This window comes from Myxocyprinus asiaticus, chromosome 39 (assembly GCF_019703515.2).
Source record: "Myxocyprinus asiaticus isolate MX2 ecotype Aquarium Trade chromosome 39, UBuf_Myxa_2, whole genome shotgun sequence".
NCBI classification, from domain to species: Eukaryota; Metazoa; Chordata; class Actinopteri; order Cypriniformes; family Catostomidae; genus Myxocyprinus; species Myxocyprinus asiaticus.
Window position 1 is genome coordinate 14295773 of NC_059382.1, and position 19718 is coordinate 14315490.

The following is a 19718-nucleotide window of genomic DNA, read 5'->3' on the forward strand; positions in this document are numbered from 1 at the left end:
AAAGTTGTACCACATGCTCTAGACTATGTTAGCAAATCTAACACCATTTCACCCTAAGACATGAAGGTCAGATAAAATAAACATGTGTGCCTGCGTGTGTTTTTGCATAAGTTGAGCTGATAAGGTCACTTGTTATCTTTTTCTGCCATAACTACATAAATCTCTGTACATACAATATACAATTTGTCAAGCCCCTGAATTGCTGAGCTTTTATTGAACACAGAGGTGGGTGTATTGGTGGGGGGTGGGGTTAAGTGATGAGCTCATCATAAAATGTGCAGCAGATGACAGTGTGAATGCAGCGAGAGATGACGATGGCTGTCTTCCGCTGACACATTCATCATCTTTACTCCACTGACAGATGCAGACAAAAGCACAGAGACATACTTGCTTATGTAACATTTCAGGACTATATGACGTCCTGAACACTTTTGTATGAAAATGGCTCGTACGAGCCAGCTGTTTCACCACTACACTTCTAATTTTATAGCATTAGTAGCAATATAGTCGACTGACATGGGTTTTTCAATGGCCGAAAGCGAGTTGATGGCCCATGTATACATTTATGATTTCAAGGTGATGTGTGTAATTTACTCTATGTTAAAATACTTCCGCTCATCTCAGCATAAATACAAAAAGATATCGATCTATCATAGGTTGATTACCCCCAAAAGTGTAAAGGATGTAGTTGCTCTGTTTGTCTGAGCATCCTGACAAGCCCGACACCGCAATGTTGGCTCAACCAATAGTGTTAGTTTTTGGGGTAACTATTTGTTTGTCCGACCAATAAAAGATGGGGCGAGTGTTTGGAAACTCTGTTTGAATCAGTCATTAGTTGCATCTAAATTCACATATTTTCAGAGTATGTATTGCATATGATGAAGAACGTACTTCTCGGTCATTAAATAGATTTCATACGGAAACGAGGACATTGTCGAATGTACTGTACTGCATGACGTATTAATAACAACCGTGTACATTTTTTTACTCTGGTTTTGTTAAACAAGTACAATTTAACCACAAGGAACATGTTTCTTGGTATATATAGCACTTACAGTAGAAAAGAGCTGCCCGATTTGCGGTTCTCCACCATCTTTTATAATTCATCGTTTTGAATATAATGTCTTTTCAGTTACCATGGGATTATAGGATAGAAAGTGTCCAATGGATGTGCATTTAAGACTCTTGCAGATGTAGTAGGTCATCCTGGTATTTCTCGCCTACTGTTTTATGAATACTGAGGATCTAGATGTACTACTCAATTGGCAAGTCTATGTGGTGATGCTAGTGGTGCAGAAATTACACACTTCACACTTAAATGAAAAATCATTTTGCACAATATTTACTCAAATTTGACAAACAAATGAAAACAGACAAAGTTTGTTATCTATTGAGGTACGCTGGTGGTAGATTAGAACTAACAAATATCAGCCAACCAGGAAGGGTTATCGGTTTTTCAGATAAATGGACAAATAGCGACCGATTAATCAGCCTTGCCTGGATTAATTGATATTTAAATCTGTCATGAATGTGCACTGGCAGTTGTAGTCAGTCCAATAACATATTAATCAAATAAATTATAGTCAAATAGCATATGCGTCAAATAAAAACAAATCTAAAAGTGCTATATGCATACATTGTGTGAAGCTTATTCACATTAAAATTGGATTTAAAAGGTCCACAAAACTTTCACTTTTGCTTCTTTTTGTTTCACTTTGTTTTTTTGTCTGTTTCTCCCTCTCCACACACCACACCAACACCTCCTCAGGCAGATGGGAGACCAGCCTGTCCGCCTGCACCTCCCCCACTCTCGAGGAGCTGCGTCATCAACAATGTAAATTCTATTGTCATTAAGAGTGCTCCACTGCTCCTCATTGTCCTAGACAGTTTAGACTCATCATTGGTCATTCAAACAACTGGATATTCGATCACTCCTCCCCCCTTCACTCTGTCTTTCCTCACTCCTTATCCTCACATCTTCTCTCCATGACTGCATCTTTTTGTCCCTGTGTTTTAACCCTCATGTCCTGTTTGGAGTCTCAGAGACCAAGGCCATTTAATAACTTTAATAACCAATATTATTGGTTATTTAATAACCAACTATAACATACTTAATATTGAAGTATCAGGCTTAAGTATCAGGCATTTACAGTGAAACGTAACTGAGGTCGTCTAACATCCCCTTTTGTATTCCAAGATAGAGAAAGTCCTATGGTTTTGGAACAGAATTTTCATGTTTAGGAAATCTACCCCTAAGGGAACAGACAACATGCTATGCAAAGAGACTGTCCATAACTGCTTCTCCATTGTCATAAATATGTAAAATCTCCGGATATACTCAGACAGAGACGCAAACACACACAACTCACAGTCTAATATGGATGATGACAAGGGTGTGAAGCAGCAAGCTCAATGTCCTGCAGAGGTTGTTATATAAACCAGAGGACTGACCCACAGCTGGATCAAACCTTTGTCATGCAACAAACAGGGACTAAGGCAGGATATTTTTGGCTCTCAAAGTCAAGACCCTCCTTGCCTGAATCCCCTGCCCCATCAGCCAAGCATGACATGGTTATTGAGGTCCTAAGCCCTGCGCCCATAAGCTCTCGCCTACTTGGTGCCTGATCGAATGATGTAGAGTCTGACGGATGACAGACAGGGAATTCCGCTCAGACCTATAGGAATGCTGGATTAGAGACTCTCAGATCTACAAAAAGGTTTATTGTTGGGGAATATTCTCATAACTGGCTGCATTTGCGGGGGCTGACATCAGCTGATTTGTTTTGACTGTTTCTATGAGAAACTATTAAAAACAATCCAAACATTTTACATGATGAGAAATATGTCTGTTACAACAAGTGTTATTGTGTGCTAAATACTAGCTCCGGATACGCAAGCTCACACGAAATGTGTGCCTGCAGAACTTTTACACATTTACATTTATTAATTTAGCAGACACTTTAATCCAAAAGTGCACAGTGCTTTACAGGTAATGGAAGCCTAAGCGATAGTTCTATCAAGAAGACTTGTAGTAAGCATCACGTCATTCATTCAATTTAGGCATCTGATCCAATCATAATCCAGCCTATGCTTTATAAACTCTGTATAACTGTCCTTCATCGTTCCGTTATGCTGCCATTGTTTTCACCCTCCACCACCACAAGTTCTGGTACTGTCCTACTGTAAGGGGTAAGCTCTTCTCCCCGTCGTCATCATCTTCTGGCAGGGTCTGATGGTTCGAGCGAGAATCTGAACGCTGAAACGTAGAACAGGGCTTGCGCCAAAGGAAACTATTCTCTAACTTTATTCACATGAATAATAACATTCTCTGAGTCTTTCTGAAAAAATATATTTTATGGGGAGTCTAATGAATTGGAATTCAATTCATAACCTTGGCATTGCAAGCACCAGTTGAGCTACTAGAACAGGACTCCATAGAAATTCCTGCAGAAATGAACTGCCTGTCAATTTACACACAATATTTTAGCTAAACTGATTATGTGCTTAGCTACAAACAAGAGTGTAGTAATCTTAGATTCGTTGAACACATTTTATGATGTTTAAATTCATTGAATTCTGCAAATGTTCCCTCAAAATGAGCACAGAGAATGTGATGGGTCTGCGGATAAGCCTCTTTGTCTCTAAATCAGGCAAGCGAATGAAAGAAAATCTCACGTTTTAATGTTCTGTTACTTAGAACACCTGCCGATTCTATTGAATCGAGCTGTAAATGATCAAAATGCCTTGGTCGGTGGACTTCCTGGGGTGAAGGAAAATGGCTTTTTAAATTGGTAGGGAAGACACAGGAGGTGGAAGCGTCCAGCGGCTATTTCTGTCTTTCTTTCTCATTCTTGCTCTGTATGTTTTCATGGTGCATTTTGTCTAATTTCAAGGAGCAGGTTCTCTTGACTGATCAATAGTGTTTGTACTAAAGCCACATAGAGATGATGGTCGGGCAAGTGAGGAAGGGTGATGTAGAGGACAAGGCACCACTCCCATGATGTAAAATTGATCCCTAGAATAAATTTGCAGTGTTCTATTAATGGGAGGTCCCTCTGAGGCATTTTATTATATCTGACAGAAAAGCAAAAGAAAGACAGAAAGAAAGAAAGAAAGAAAGAAAAAAACGATGAACTAAATATTTTGTTTATGATAACTGGAAAGAAATGATGAACTAAAGATTTTTTGATGATCACTGGAAAGGTTTAGTCACACCTCTCATTCTCTGTGTCAGCGCACTAAGTGGGCAACATGCTAATTATATCATGAATGTACTCTGATGTACTAGCATCTTCATCATTTTCAAGATCACTGTCTGCGCCATCACTTCCATCCTCCCCCTCACTAAGTGTCCCTCTCTATTTTCCTCTATCTATGATGAGGCTAGGGTCAAACCCACTCTGGAAAGCAAAGCTCTATTGTATGAGATAGTCTGACAGTGAGTCTAAGGCACAGGCTGGCACTGAGGGCTAGCGGCCACAGAGAATGACGTCACATGCCATGCAAAAAGAAAACAAAGCCATGGGGATTAAGGGTACATCATCTCTCCTCTGGCGACCTCATCACTAGCCACTCATCCACAGCCCAGATGCTGAATGTACAGTATGTTGTTCTCTGACAAAAGAGCTTCTACATGCTAGTGCAGTTAGCATGTAGGCTAAGCACAGCATTTTATTAATGAGTTTATTAAGACATATTGGCATTTTAGCAGTTTCCCTGATGAATTCAGTTATCATTGCCACTAAAATGCAAAAACCATAGTGAACAATCTTCATCTTTTTAGCAAAACTCTTTGAGTGTGGAACTTTTTAAGGTTACTTCACACACTCTCACAAGTCGAACCTACTGTAAGTCACAGACAAAGGTCACATGATTATTTGTTTAAACTTATTTTCAAATATAATTATATATGGTGAATCTAATGTCAAAAAGGTTTCACCTTGAAGTACTCTCTCTTTAAAGCTGAAATTTATATAGAAATATAAATGAAACTGTATACCTTAGGTCCTGTGACTCATTTTGAGTTTTTGAGCTTTTGCCTTTACTAGTTCATCTCAATGGTCTTGCAGGTGTGACAAATGATTTTTACAAGTACAAATAGCTGCTCAATTAATATGAGGTAATAGAAGGTACATGCATGATAATCATTTTTAATGTAGTATTTCATGTAAACCAATATACTGTGGTACTGAATACTTAACATTTTAATATACCATATTTACATGGTTCTTTTAGGTACTGCAAAGAATTTCATGGAATGGCATGTCAAAAAAAAAAAAAAAAAAAAAAAATAAACATGTTATTGCCACAATACCATGTCCAAAAAACATGGTCATACCATGGTATATTTGTGTTAGTGCTGTACAAAGAGTATTCCAACACAAACTATAGCACACTAAGTATAAGTACATAACTTAGCAGTTTGAATTAAATAAGTAAGAGAGAAAAATAATAAAATAAACACACAGGAAACTAATTTCAACCCCTCAGTTAGATTTGTAATATTGCGACGTTTCATCTTTGGGCCAGAAAGCTTAGGCCTTAAGCAGATTACAAGGCAGAGAAATCAGTAATGTTTATAATGCGTTGGGGGTGGGGAGGGTGGGGGGGGTAGTATTAAACACTGAAAACTGCAATCATGGTGCAGGATTAAAAGAAAGCTTTAATATTGTGCTACATTCTGCTCAAAGGGACAGGGAGGTTGGATGAGGATCAGTGACTTGGACAAGGAAAAGTCAGAATCTACACATGCGGGAAACCTGAGAGGAAGAGTACCTGGCTGATTCTAAAGAAAAAATGATGATGCAATTTTCTGGACTCTTATCTGAAAATATTGTGAGAAAAGCAAGCCAGATTTCTTTAGTAATTAAGTAGTGGGCACTCAACCATAACAATTGTTTTTCAACATCCACATGCTGTTTTCCATTTGCACGAATTTGCATGCTACTTAATAAAAATGGCAACAAATAAATGACAATACAAGCTGAATCGAGTAATTTCTGCACCACTTGCATCACCAAATGGAATTGTAAAAATAAGGATTGTTTTCTAAATCGTTTCCCAAACACTCCCCTTTCTGTGATCCCCAAACTCACACCATTGGTCGAGCCAATGTCACTGTGTCTGATTGGTTTGGATGCTCAAACAAACAGAGCAATTTCTTTTTGTTTTTTAATCCCCTGTTCTCCCAATTTGGAATGCCCAATTCCCACTACTTAGTAGGTCCTCGTGGTGGCACGGCTACTCACCTCAATCCAGGTGGCAGAGGACAAGTCTCAGTTGCCTCCGCTTCTGAGACAGTCAATCCACACATCTTATCACGTGGCCTGTTGTGCACGACACTGCGGAAACTCTACATGTGGAGGCTACGCACAACTTACCACGCGCCCCATTGAGAGCGAGAACCACTAATCGTGACCACGAGGAGGTTACCCCATGTGACTCTACCCTTCCCAGCAAACGGGCCAATGAGGTTGCTTAGGAGACCTGGCTGGAGTCACTCAGCACACCCTAGATTCGAACTCACGACTCCAGGGGTGGTAGTCAGCGTCAATACTCGCTGAGCTACCCCGGCCCCCACAGAGCAATGTTTTGACAGTGCTACAGAGCCACAAATGGCTTCCTTACAGCTATCTCTGCATATTAAGCTGGGATAGGAGAAAGTATTTTAACATAAAAAAACACACTTTAAATAAATTCGAAAATTCAGTGCAATGGAGGAAAATGTTTTCTCTTAACAGCCCATGCACTAAACAGGCTTTGAATATAATGGCGATGCTTTGTGGTGCCTGTAAGATGAAGCAGTGCACTTCACAGATGCCACAGAAGGTCGTTGTAAAATATTGCTGTTTTCCAATAAATGCTGCAGGAGCTATATTTGGAGCGAAGGCAATTAATAAATCCTTTCTGCTGAAATAATGGATGCTGGCCTGTCTCGGGCCAGTAATGCTTTGTCCAGAATTAAATGCCAGTGCGGCTTTTATCTCAGATGAAGTAAGGACAGTGTCTTCAGAGACGTGATATGGACCTTTAAACATTTAAAGGGATAGTTCACTCCAAAATTTAAATTCTGTCATCAATTACTCACCCTCATGTTGTTTCAAACCAATATGACTTTCTTAGTTCCATGGAACACAAAAGGAGATGTTAGGCAGTATATTAGTCTCAGTCACCATTCATTTTCATTGCATCTTTTTTCTAGGGTTAGGGTAAACGAGGCTGTCATTCTGCCTAAAATCTCCTTTTTAGATCCATGGAAGAAGGAAACTCATGCAATATGTTGTTTTGAACAACATGAGGGAGAGTAAATGATGACAGAATTTTCATTTTTGGTTAAACTATCCGTGTAAGAGATTTCGATATACTGGATACTTCACCCAAGATAAAGAGTTCCCTCCTTCCCCACTCTGAGAGCAGAACAGCAGATGGATCTTTTGACTTGCACCCAAGGAAAAGCTCAAGCTAATTTCCATACAGATGCCCCCTTCACTGGAGAGGAAGAACCCCCCATTAAACACCCAAACAACCTAACGCACCACCGGCAACCATTACCTTCCCAAAATCCTAATGTTCCTCTCTCTTAATTCTGTATGCATCTTAACCCCCCATCTCTAGACATTGGAGCACTCAAGGTTGCCAAAACCAATGAAAGGGGGTGGGTAGGAGGTGTCTTGCATTTGGCATCTGCCATGGCAGGCCATTGCTCCAAGGGGAAAAGGGACAGAGGTGCCCTGTTGGACGTGCCAACCATGGGAGGATGAGCAAATCGCACAAAGCCCTTTTAAGTAACAGTCCAGAAGCCCCCCACCACTTCTCGTTTCCTCTCTTTTACCCCATCGCTAAAACATTTGAAAGAATTCCAAAACATACACAGAGACACAAAAACTGTGTCTACTTCTGTCTAAAGGGCCATTCACACCAAAAACTTTTTTGCATCTATCTGCACTCTTTTTCAGTTGTTCTTTAATGTAAACATGCACATGTAAAGATCTTGCTGGGGGTTTTTCAGCATCTCGTGCAGGAGCACAGCGATTTTTAGGCAAATTTCAACTTTTCAAAACGCAACTCGACATATCAGCATTCTGCCCCATTCGTTGTGCTGCGTTTAATGTAGCTGTTTTTAGCTGTCTAAACAGCCTCTAACAAAGGCCCTAGATGGATATTAGAGCTATACATTTATTTATATAAATAATTGAGATTACAATTTCAGCTGCTACAATAAAATAACTAAGAACATTTTTAATTCCATTGTAACAAATTACAGACATTCCTGTTGCTGGCTTTCTTTGTATAATTTATTCACAATTGTAATAAGAGTTTTGTTTTTCATGCTTCTAAGAGGGTCAATGTGAAGTTCACCATTTGAGCTCTGTTGTGATTTACTGATGTGTGTAACAGCAATAAAGTAATTCAGGATGTGTAGCTTACATAAAAAAAAAATGGCATGCAGATGCTCCACACAAAACAAGTATTTCAATGTAAATGCTATCAATCAAAATGAATCATAATTACAATATCAAGGGAAATAATCAGCGATAATTGTGCAGCCCTACTAAAAAGGGTGCCTTAAAACATTGTATGACCATCCATCCGAGATATAAGAAAATCCTCTTCAGAGCTCTGAACTCCATTTTTTCTCTTGAAAAGTCTCTTAACTCATTTCTCCCCGCTCTATCTGCTACGCTGCACAACCTGAGCTCTGATAAAGGCCATACGCTGTGGCTGCAAGCCCAAAGGTGACAGCTCCCCATATGATTCCCATTAGGAACAAGTCGCAATGACTTTGGGAAAGAGGTACCCTTGATAATGCATTAGCATGGAACAAATAATGGACTAATCACGCTATAAAGTAAGCCAGGTGCTTTTAATTTTGTGCTGTTTAATTGTGATCTGAATGACTGTAGACTGTAGAGAAAAGGTTGATGAGGGTTAATTTTATGGTTTTCTGGAAGCTGGAGACTTACCTGGGTAGAAGTCTTTGGATTTGGACAGTTTTATGGTGGCCCCTGTCTCTTTCTGTAGCTGGACAATGGTCTGACCACCCTTGCCAATGATGGAGCCTGCAGCGTAGCTCGGAATCAGCACCTTTAAGAAATATTCGCCTTCCTCTGGATAGTACAAAAGAGAAAATGTTTTTTAAACAAAAGCACCAATTAATTAAACAGCATTCACAGAATCAGAAGGTGATTAATGTACATACATATAAACAGTAAATATAGTCAGTCACCCATCGTATCTAACTTGTGTATTAAAAATAATAAAGTGCATTTAAAAATAATAAAATCGATTTATACATTTTTCTACATTTCTAGATTTTCAAGATTTTCTACATCTTACATAATATCATAAACACATTCTTACAGAGTTTTTCCTTGCCATTTTCGCCTTCAGCTTGCCTACTTGGGGGTTTGGAAGCCACTATTATTCTTTGTATAGCTTCTTTGGAAGAATATGTATTGTCATAAGCACTATGCAAATAACTTGAATCAAGGTTGAATAATACATACAGTCTATACTATACACATGTAATTTGTATTTTTTAATAGCTTTATTTGTATATAACTTCATCTGGCTTTTAGAGAGCCATTCCCCGTAGATATAAGTATATATACTGGCATTAAATCAGAAAAGGAACATTGTCATTTGGAAAAAGAAAGCAGTGCTACTTCACAACCTGATCAAAAATCTCCTAAAGTCACCAGCTAGGAGGTATTAAGGACACATGTTCCATTACTACCTCAAGTCAAGATCTCAATGAGGTGAAAATAATGGCTACACAGACCATAAATTTACATTTACATTTGTGGTAGAAGCTTTTGTTTAAGTGGCAATCAGAGAAGGTATCTATAAATACAACTAAAGTTGTAATGCTACCACAAGTGGCCTGAAGAACACCAGCAAAGAACTACAGGAACACTATAATAAGATCAGTTATCTTAATGGGTCATAATTAACACTGAACCACAAGTATTAATGTTGCAGCTGATAACTGTCAAGGGCAGTACTGTAGCATAGGTTAGTGGCAGAAGAAAATTGTTAGTTATGCAAGTAGGAAAGGTCAAGGATGAGGGTACATTTTGTTAAACATGTCAATCAAACCAAGTACAAGTATTAAGGTGAATTTTGAAACTAAGTATTATGAGACCATTTTAATGTAAATGGTAAGTTTGCAGTGCAGAATAGTGGTTTTCAATCTTTACAGACCCAGGGACTACCACCCAGCCAACACAGGGACTTCCTATATAAAACAAGATTTTGTCAGTAACATTTTAGGATAACTTTCATTAATAACATTCACCTAATAATATTAATGAATAACATTCTGGTTCACCTAAAAATAAAAATATTGTTTTGGGTAAATTATCCCTTTAATGGATAAATAGTTAATGTTTATTCAAATAGCTAGAAATGTCATGAAAATGTAAGAAATTTTTATGTTTTATAAATCTTTTTCTCAGACCCCCTAATTGAAAACCCTGGGTATAAATAGCTAATTTAGCTACATTGTGCATAATTTGGTGCACCTTGTTTCACTTCCCTCCTGAAAAGGTCAGCAAAGGTTTTTTTTTAAAGTGGAGCAGCAACGGGGCAGTAAACTGCTTCATCTGTTGTTGGGTTCTACTTGGTTGCTGCATATCCAGGTCAGAAGTAGCACAGTACTCATGGCCCCTGCATCGTGACTTTAACATGACATTGTATCTGTCTGCTTGGGCGTATTGGGTACACACTTAATATTCCATCACAATTAATCTGTGTCGGCTCCCAGAAGACGGTTGCTTTAGATTAGATTGTTATTCTGGAGAAGCAGTTTATCTTGTCAAGCTAGGGCTGATGGCTAAACTAAGCTACACACACATGCAGCGTAGTACTGATGATACGGTACAAAGAAAGTGAGGCTGCGTGGAGTATAAATTATAGAGTGCAGCTGAAAAAACAACACCAGGCCAATGACAGCAAGGATGTATGGCATGTTTTGATTGAAGACCCGGCTTAACTAGACAAAGTAATGACACATGTCTATCGTTACGTGTGAGCCAAATTAAGAGAAATGTTAGCGTTCTGCTAACAAGATGGCAGATCGCTTTAAACAGTAAAGGATTGTGGGGGTTAGTATTCCCTGTTGTAAAGACCAGCATTAATTTCCATTCTAGTTCAGGCTGGTTTATGTTGGTTTGGTGTTTGTCTAGATGGTGAACTAGTATAGCCATTCTGTTCACAAGCAAAAAATGCTGGTCAACCAGAATTGTCTTTCAAGGAAATTTTACTAAGCTAGCCTAGTGGGGACTCACTTTTAGAGTAAAATTCTTTTTAACTACTATTTTAACTTAAGTAAATAATAATAATAATAATAATAATATTTTGTTTTCCTGAAAAAACGTTTAAAGAATGTTTAGTAACACTTTACAATGAGGTTCTATTTGTTAACACTAGAAATTCATTAGGCATCATGAATTTACCATGAATGAACAATATCTTTTTGTACACCATTTATTAAACTTGATTAATGTTAATTTATGACAATACAATAGTTCATTGTTGGTTCAAATTAATTCGTAGTGCATTAACTTATGTTAAAACATACAACATTTAATTTAATAATGTATTAGTTTTTGCTGAAAATAACATTAAGCAAGATTAATAAGTGCTGAAATGTGCTGTTTTATATTGTTTGTTCATGTTAACTAATGTAGTTAACTAATGCAAACAAATACGAACTTATTGTGAAGTGTTGACGAATGTTCTTATCTTTTTCTTAAACTGTTAACGTTTATAGCAAGGACTTAATCCTAAGCACTTTCCAGCCCAGCAAACCAGCATGCCATGCTGGGGGCCAGCTTCTAAAACACTAAGGGTGGGAAAAAGTATTGATCTTCCAATGCATCACAATCTCGATATTGATTCTTAAATCTCAACATGGATCTTATACTCTATGTGCATCCCTCTATTTCAATGAGAGGAAATCACTTGCATTTGCAAACAAATTTTGCATTATGCAACTAAAATGTATATATTTGGCAATTGGCTGCTATATGTACCAGTAATTGTGTAGTATAGTGAGGTATTCAGCAGCAAGATCCTTTCACTGCATGTTGAGAGTAAAAATGTTTCATGTAATGCGTGTCCAAAGACAAGATCCACGCAACCCATTTGTCATTGAGTAATGTCTCGTTTAATACCCTTTCTGTTCTCTATAGTCAGTTGTTGATCAAAAACAAAACAAAAATAAACGTTTAATTTTAATCGTGCATAGCAGAGATGATGAAAAGCTATTTGAGTCTCTCTCATTAAAATGCTCTCAACTACAGACACTCTTTACAGAAATGCCGGTTTTGTTACAGTAAAGAGACAGTACCGGTTTTCACACGTGTTCAACAAATCAATGTAAATACATGTAAATAGTACAAATTATGCAATTAAACAACAAACATGTAACAAAAATATTATATGAAATATAATATCCTATTTATTTATTGAATACACAGATTTTCTCGTTTTTAAAAAGCCAAAATGTGACCAGAATGATGAAAAACTAAAAAATCTAATTAGTAAAATTTATATTTTCATATTGTAGCTAGTTAGAAGGTCCCCTGTATAATTAATTAACAGCATTAGCTGGAAGAAAATTTTTCATATGTAAGCAAATGTAATTGATATTGAATCGAATCGAGAGCTTGTGATTTGGAATCGAATTGGGAAATCTGTATCAATACCCAGCCCTTCAAAACACAGCATATAGTATGCTGGTTAGCAGCGATGCTGATCTTTTCCACAGGGTTAATACAGCAGATTAGTTTTGAAGTTAACAGTAGGCATTGGGATGATTTTAACAGTGTTTAAACCAGACAATCTTCTTGAGGTAATCTCATTAGAATTAGAGCGTGATTGATCTGGTTGTATTATAAAGCAGATCTCTGACAAAAGTACAATCTCATTGTCTCATTGCTCTAACACCTCATGAAATTGCTTGACGAGTACTGTTTCTTTAATGTGTTGACGTATTTCCTTTATGAAGTATTTTGGGTGGGACATTTTAAGGGTTTGTCCCTTTTTTTAAACTGACAATAGGCTTTAGTTACATCACAGCCATGAACCATGATTTGCTACTTCTTAGTTGCAGGTAGGTTGCATTAGGTGGACATTCTCATTCTAGAGAGCATATGATTGGGCAAAAAACTTTGTAGTGCAGGATGAGTCACCAAAATATTTGGTACGCTTTCCCAGAAGAGAAAGCTTGTAATATTTAAATGCGTACATCTGCTAATGATGAACTTTGTAAAAATTTTAGAAGTACACTAGCAGATGACTTTAAAGCTAATAGACATGGAGTAAAAGCCACAAAACTCCACTTTTGATTTCATGAGGTCTTTGAGCATTGCATAATCAAGGAAGTAATGAGGTTATTGTCACATAAATAAATTCAAAATTCGGATTCACGAACACCTCTAAATGACAAGTCCGGATTATCACTAGCATGCCAACAAATGCTGTTGTTTTCACACATTATAAACAGGCAGTTCAAACTGAGTCTGCACTATGGATACATGCTTTTCTGCAATGACCCAGATTTCTCACAGAGCTAAGACTGTCCTCCTTTTAATTTGGATTATTCTAATTTTATCCTTGATTAATATGTCAGAGGTTCATAAATAATGTGCATCATGCATACATAAGTATTCTCTCTTCAAAAGCATCTAACAAAAGTCTGTCATAAATTGGATCAAGAGGCTGGGTCCAGACCTGCCATAATTGGCATTATCTACTCCAATTTGTGTAACTCATTAAACACATGATATTTCATCAAGCGTCACATTTTCATAATGATATTAGGCAATTTTAACGATTACACTTTTTATTTTTTATTTTTTTACAGAGCATAGCGTGTTCTGCAGTATGACTCAAAACAACTTCCACAAAAAAAAAAAGAAAAAGAAAAGAAAGAAATATTAGAATTAAAGGTAGACTCTGGTTTGCAGATATCAAGATCTGTGTGTGATTTGGCAGAGAATTAAACAAATTACCGTGAAATCCGACAAAATCTGATGAAAATGGTGGATCATGGATGGCATCTTGGTTGCAGCTCTCTAAAAGAATGTGAATGAGAAAATTAATCTTGGTGGAAAAGTCAGGTACAAAAACAAAAGAAACTGAAGCACAGCTCAGGCCTGTTAAAGGACAATTTCAGAGTCTACCTTTAAAGCTCCTGCTCTAATCAAGAACATATTTGTGAATGTTGACCAGCTCGCTTTGACGTCATGGATATGGGTACAGGAGAAACAAAAGTAGTATAAATGCATGCTGTAATGAAGTAATGAACTTTTTAATAATGCTCTCCTTGTTTCACTATTATTTTCAATCCAAAAGGGCCTGATGACAATGTTTTACATTCAGAGGCTATACTTGTGTACTGGAAACATAAACTAGAGTCAATCCTGGTTTAGTTTCAAGAGAGATTCTCTGGTTCTTCCGTCCCTAAAACATGGAAAAAGGCCATCTAAAGTCCAAGTTTGAGTTGGATCAAGCATATTTCCTGTCACTTGTCAACACAAAGCCCTGGCTGAGAAAAATCAGCGGATAACACTACATGTATATCCGTAGTGCCTTTGAGGGAAATGGGTCCAACCCACCGCTCCCATTGTGCTATGTAGGGAACAAAACAAGAACAATTTAGTACGTTCTTAAACATATTATATTTTCCCATCCAGCACACTAAATATCTTAATAAGCAGTGTCTTGCATATATTTCTATATGTGTTTATATGTTATCCTCATTGAGAAGCCAGAATAATTAATAATAATTAAAAAAAACAATTGGGTATTACTATAATAAACCAGTGGGTTTAAACACAATCATTGGTTGCTAAAGGCTCGTAAGAGAGCAGTGGTCAAGTATAAGCAACATCAGCCTGAGGATTGAAGGATCAAATCCTCAGAGCTCGTGTCTGGGGGCGTTATGGGCCAACAAACCAGGCTATAGGCACAGAGTAATAAAGGCAAATACAGCCCCCTTAAGCTTTGGCACATGTTTCTTTGTTGTTGTATTGGTCTACTTGCTCATAACAACTCTGCAATGTAGATTTAATGGAACAATTCACCCAAAAATGAAAATTATGTCATCCTTTACTTACTGTTATGTTGTTCCAAACCCATATGACATTTTTTCTTCCATAGAACACAGAAAAAAGGAGATGTTAGGTGGAATGGTAGCCTCAGTCACCATTCACTTTCACTGTAAAAATTATGCTGTGAAATTGAATGTTGACTGAGGCTACCATTCTGCCTAACATCTTCTGACATCAGGGTGAGTGCATAAATATTGACGAAATGTTGTTTGGAGTGAACTATACCATAACACTGCATTACATTTGCAGCTCAGCACTGGTTAGCGAGCATTTGTGCTTAAGCATAACAAACAAACATCTAATAATAGTGGTGTGATGAAAGAACCACTCTCTCTGTACGGCTGTCCAGGCAACTGCCTGACCAAAATGGCTTCCGATATAAACATTGGACTTCAAACGTTTTTCTGACTCTGAATTGCTGATGCGCGAGCTTGGTTTTAAAAAGCGCAAAGGCTCGAAGAGGAGGCTAGATCTTCCCTTTTCGCATTGCTTCTTTCATCCGTCTCATACATATTCATCAAAGGTCCTGTCCTCCATTCCATGGCAGACGAGCCGAGAGAGGCAAGCAAATCATCCAATGTGGGGCCGCCTTTCACAAAACCCTCCCAAATCCTCACCATCCAGCACAAGTTTTTTTTTTTCTTTGACGCAGTGCTTTAAAGAAGAAAAAAAAAACTGAAGAAGCGCCCCCTCCGTTTTGAACACATCGTACGCAGATCAATATGCACACATGACTGTGGGTTGCGTGTATAATCAATGACTTGCTGTTATTGATGGAAAATGGAAGAGATGGACCCAGTGGTGGTGGAACAAATGATCGCCCAACCCCGAACAGTGATTAGAGGCAAAACGAACAAATGATGGGGGAGAGAATAAGTATGAAATGCACCATAAATACATTTCCATAAAGCAGCCATCCTAAAACCTGGGTGCTTAATCTGAAAGCTGGTACATGCGAGTGAACGAGGTGGGCAGTGGAGACGAATCAGTTATTTGTCCGCCATATAAATGTCTGAGGGGGTGGAGGTGCATCGTCAAACACAGCTGGCAAATCATGTTTATGTAACATCTCCTTTTAATACAGATTCTCTGTCTGTTTTCTCATCATAGAGAAAGAGCTAAGGCAGTTAATCTAAAAAAAAGAGACTAGTCACTAATTCAGTGATGAGCAGCATCCAAAAAAAGGCTTTCTATAGTAAAAGCAACACAGGATTCTACACAAATGGCCTTTGGAGGGTCACAGTGCCCTCACGTCTAACGTTAGGACATCTGTATGCCCTTAAACAGCCTTAGAAAGTCTTTTGTAAATGAAAGCACTGTCCTGTGCCAGTGCATCCATTTACAAAATTAAAACCTTACATCTTATGGGACAGCTCTGGAAAGTTGAGAGAGGCTCTTTGGTGAAGTTTAAACTGAAACAGGGTGCAGATTAATGATCAAATTGGCTGGGATTTTTTTTCTTGTTTTTGAGCCAAATGTCTCTCATGATAATGTTTGAAATACAATATTTGTAATTATTATTCTCAATAAAAGGAGACGTGGTATTAACTTAATCAAATAAAATGATTTAAAACAAAACGCAAGTCATTCAAAATAAGACACTATTTTGCCAAACACCAAATCAAAGAGAGTAAATATAATAAGTAAACAAATTAGACGTTTTCTCTTTTTAATCAAAGACAGATATTTGTCCTTGATTATGTTTGCTGTGTTCAATGCATCATACTGGGCCTTATTTTTTTTAGACAAAAGCAGTCAAGAAATCTATATATGATTGATTTTCTCACAAACCAATGCATTTCCTGTCCAGCTGCTGGTGTCTAAACATAAAGTGCAAAAATAAAAAATACAGTTTATTTTCTTAAATCAGTTATCTTCACTTATTTAAACCTACATCATGTGATAAACCTACATCTGATAGAGTCAAACATTTCGGGAAACATATTGCCCCTAAACTAAAATGAAGCTATTGTACCATATTTTCAATTTCTATTACTAAAAGCATACATTCTAGAAAATGCCATTCCACATATTTAGAGATAGAGATAAGAGATATCAAACACTCACTTAAAGATAAAAAATATATCAAAATATGTCATGATTTATGTTTTAACACACAGTTGTGTTTACGTTTACCATGGCCTTTCCAAAGACACACACTTTATGCGTTTCCAAAAATTCTGTTGGAATATCGCAGTCCACAAATAGCGAAACCATACCTTATACTCTAATTATAATGCTAAAATAAGTTACATTATGTTATAATATTAACATCCCACACTACTATAAATATACATATGATACCATAATATCATACCATGTTACCATATTTAAAACCTTTGAACTCTGATTTGGATTAACTGATTATTTGAATATGATAATCCCTCTTGTCAGAAATATTCCACTGAAGGCTGGATCTCTTTATCGTCAAAGCTTTTTTTATTTGGGCAAATGGATGATGCAGGTTATGCCTCCCACGGGTCCAGCATGCTTCTTCTGAATTACAATTCATAACGTTTTCTGCATCGATTCTTTCATGTGTAAACATCCGCCAGTCACTTTATTTATGCGCCACTATTAAGGACTAATGGCTACACTTTTAATTCGTTTTAACTGGTTAAATAACAGTTTAGTAGATACGTGTAGTAAAATTCCTACAGCATCTGACGGAATGCATAATAAACACGCATGGCTTCAATACAAAATTGATGGATCTATATAGAGAGCACTTCAGTGCAATGAGATGTTGATTATCAGTGATGCTAATAGTGTATACTCAGGTGAGGCATGCAAATGTGCACAAAACAGCCTAGGCCATAATTTTACCCAATTTTGAGAAGCGTTTTATATTGAATATTGCAGCATGCGTGTTGTAATGGTCTTTCTTTTTGAAGATATCTCTAAACAAAAATATTATTATCGTTTATAATTCATTTCTGGAGTGTTTTAAGGCCAAATCTTAAACTAAAACAAAGGCACTGCATCTCAACGCAAGGTCATCTGTGGTGATGGCAAGGATGCGTCTATACACGCATGAGCCATGTTTTCTGTTTGGGTACGTGCCCATGACATTAGCCTATATTTAGGAATATAAGACCCCTTCATCCCACACCTAAGCCTTGTATTTACGAAGATTCTGGTCTGCTACAAACCACTTTCACAGTCGTAGTAACTACATCTGTTAGACTATAGACGATCGCAACAATTCAGGGCCACTTAAAATGGACGCAAATACGCACATGTATATAAAAACTGTAAATACGCACATGTGTGGTAAAGCATGGCCACTTTCGATTGTACGCACCAGATCAACATGGTCATGTTTGGATACACGATGAACCTGCCATTAACACCCATTATGCATTCATCCTTCTCCTTTACCAATGGGACTTTCATCATATCACTTGTCTTCGGAAAGCGTCACATCCTTAATCATCGGCTGTCACAAAACCTACTGTGCTGTCAATTTAGTCAGCATTTTAAATAGTCTTACCTCCTGTGTTTGTGCGTTTGGTGCTGCTGGCCTCCGTCGGGGTCTCCAAGGGTCTTTTGCGGGAATCGGGGGGATCGGACTCCATGTGCGGCTGTTGATTGTGATGATGCGGATTGGAGAAAATCCCGTTTTGCTGCACTGCCCCACCGGCCATCATTTTTTAAAGAGAAGCTTTAGACTCTTATATTGCTTTTCGTATCAGATATAATGTTTCTAAATGTGAAACCACGATGATATGGATGTTTGGGTTGCGTCGATATGGTTGTTGCAATCCTCCGTCAAAACACCTTAAGACCACACCGAGTCTTCGCGGTATCCTAGATACAGAATTAAAGACACATTGATATCCAGTGACTCGATTATGTTCAGGCTGTTGCTACTTATATTAATTTCAAGTGATGTGAGTAAAGTCCTCACTCTTGGTTGCTCAAGCGATTTTATTCCTCTTTAATAACAAGCACCGCTCTTTGATGGCGCTCTCGTGGCGAAAACAATATATGACCTACAAATTGGGAAGTCGCGCGAATGATAAATAATAACGGGAAAATGTACAAGAGCGACACAAAACGGCGTTCAAACGGGTCCTCGGCCACCGCATGCAGGTGTTCAAACCCTGCAGTTAGAAGTGGATGGTGTTGAGTAGAGTCCAGGGAAGAGAAGTGCAATGTCTTGAAGGAGATGCGATGTTTTTTGTAGGCTCTGACTCGGAGATGCTGCAGCCTTGCTTTCAGAGCATCTTTGCGCGTTACTGCTGGAGCGCAGAGCAGAGGGTGACGTCATGTGGAGCCGGATCCGCGGCTGTCAAATGTTTGGAAACGGACACGCCCTCTCGGGCTGTGATTGGACGAGATTTGATTTTCGCCTGCAAAGCGAAGTATAAATCCTGCGTTTCATATGACAATACAGGAGGAAGTGGCTGTGATAGACTTGCTTCTAAAGAGCATCACTTTAAAATAAGCACAAGGATGTAAAAATAAGGGTCATAATTCAAAATGTGCATTCAGTCTGTGTCTAATACAAATAATTTTATTTAAGTATTATCACTTTTGTTGTTGTTGTCTTTTTAATAGGCAAGATCTTATGTTTTTTGGCTAATTTTATTTTTT

The 19718-nt window shown here is 37.8% G+C and overlaps 1 protein-coding gene across 2 annotated transcripts in view; it reads right to left on the minus strand.

The window, feature by feature from the left end:
• The window catches only part of LOC127429478 (RNA-binding protein Nova-1-like), a 69174-nt gene extending 49844 nt beyond the window's left edge, over positions 1-19330 (minus strand). The window contains exons 1-4 of one of the 2 annotated variants that reach the window (XM_051678487.1): positions 19030-19330; positions 18613-18929; positions 14019-14081; positions 8964-9107 (exon numbers count right to left, since the gene is read on the minus strand). In XM_051678487.1, the coding sequence (XP_051534447.1) occupies positions 8964-9107; positions 14019-14081; positions 18613-18769 (364 nt within the window). In that variant the 5' untranslated portion in view covers positions 18770-18929; positions 19030-19330. Of the gene's footprint in view, positions 1-8963; positions 9108-14018; positions 14082-18612 lie in introns of both variants that reach the window. The other variant, XM_051678488.1, reaches the window with a different exon arrangement.
• Between the last annotated feature and the right edge of the window lie 388 nt (positions 19331-19718).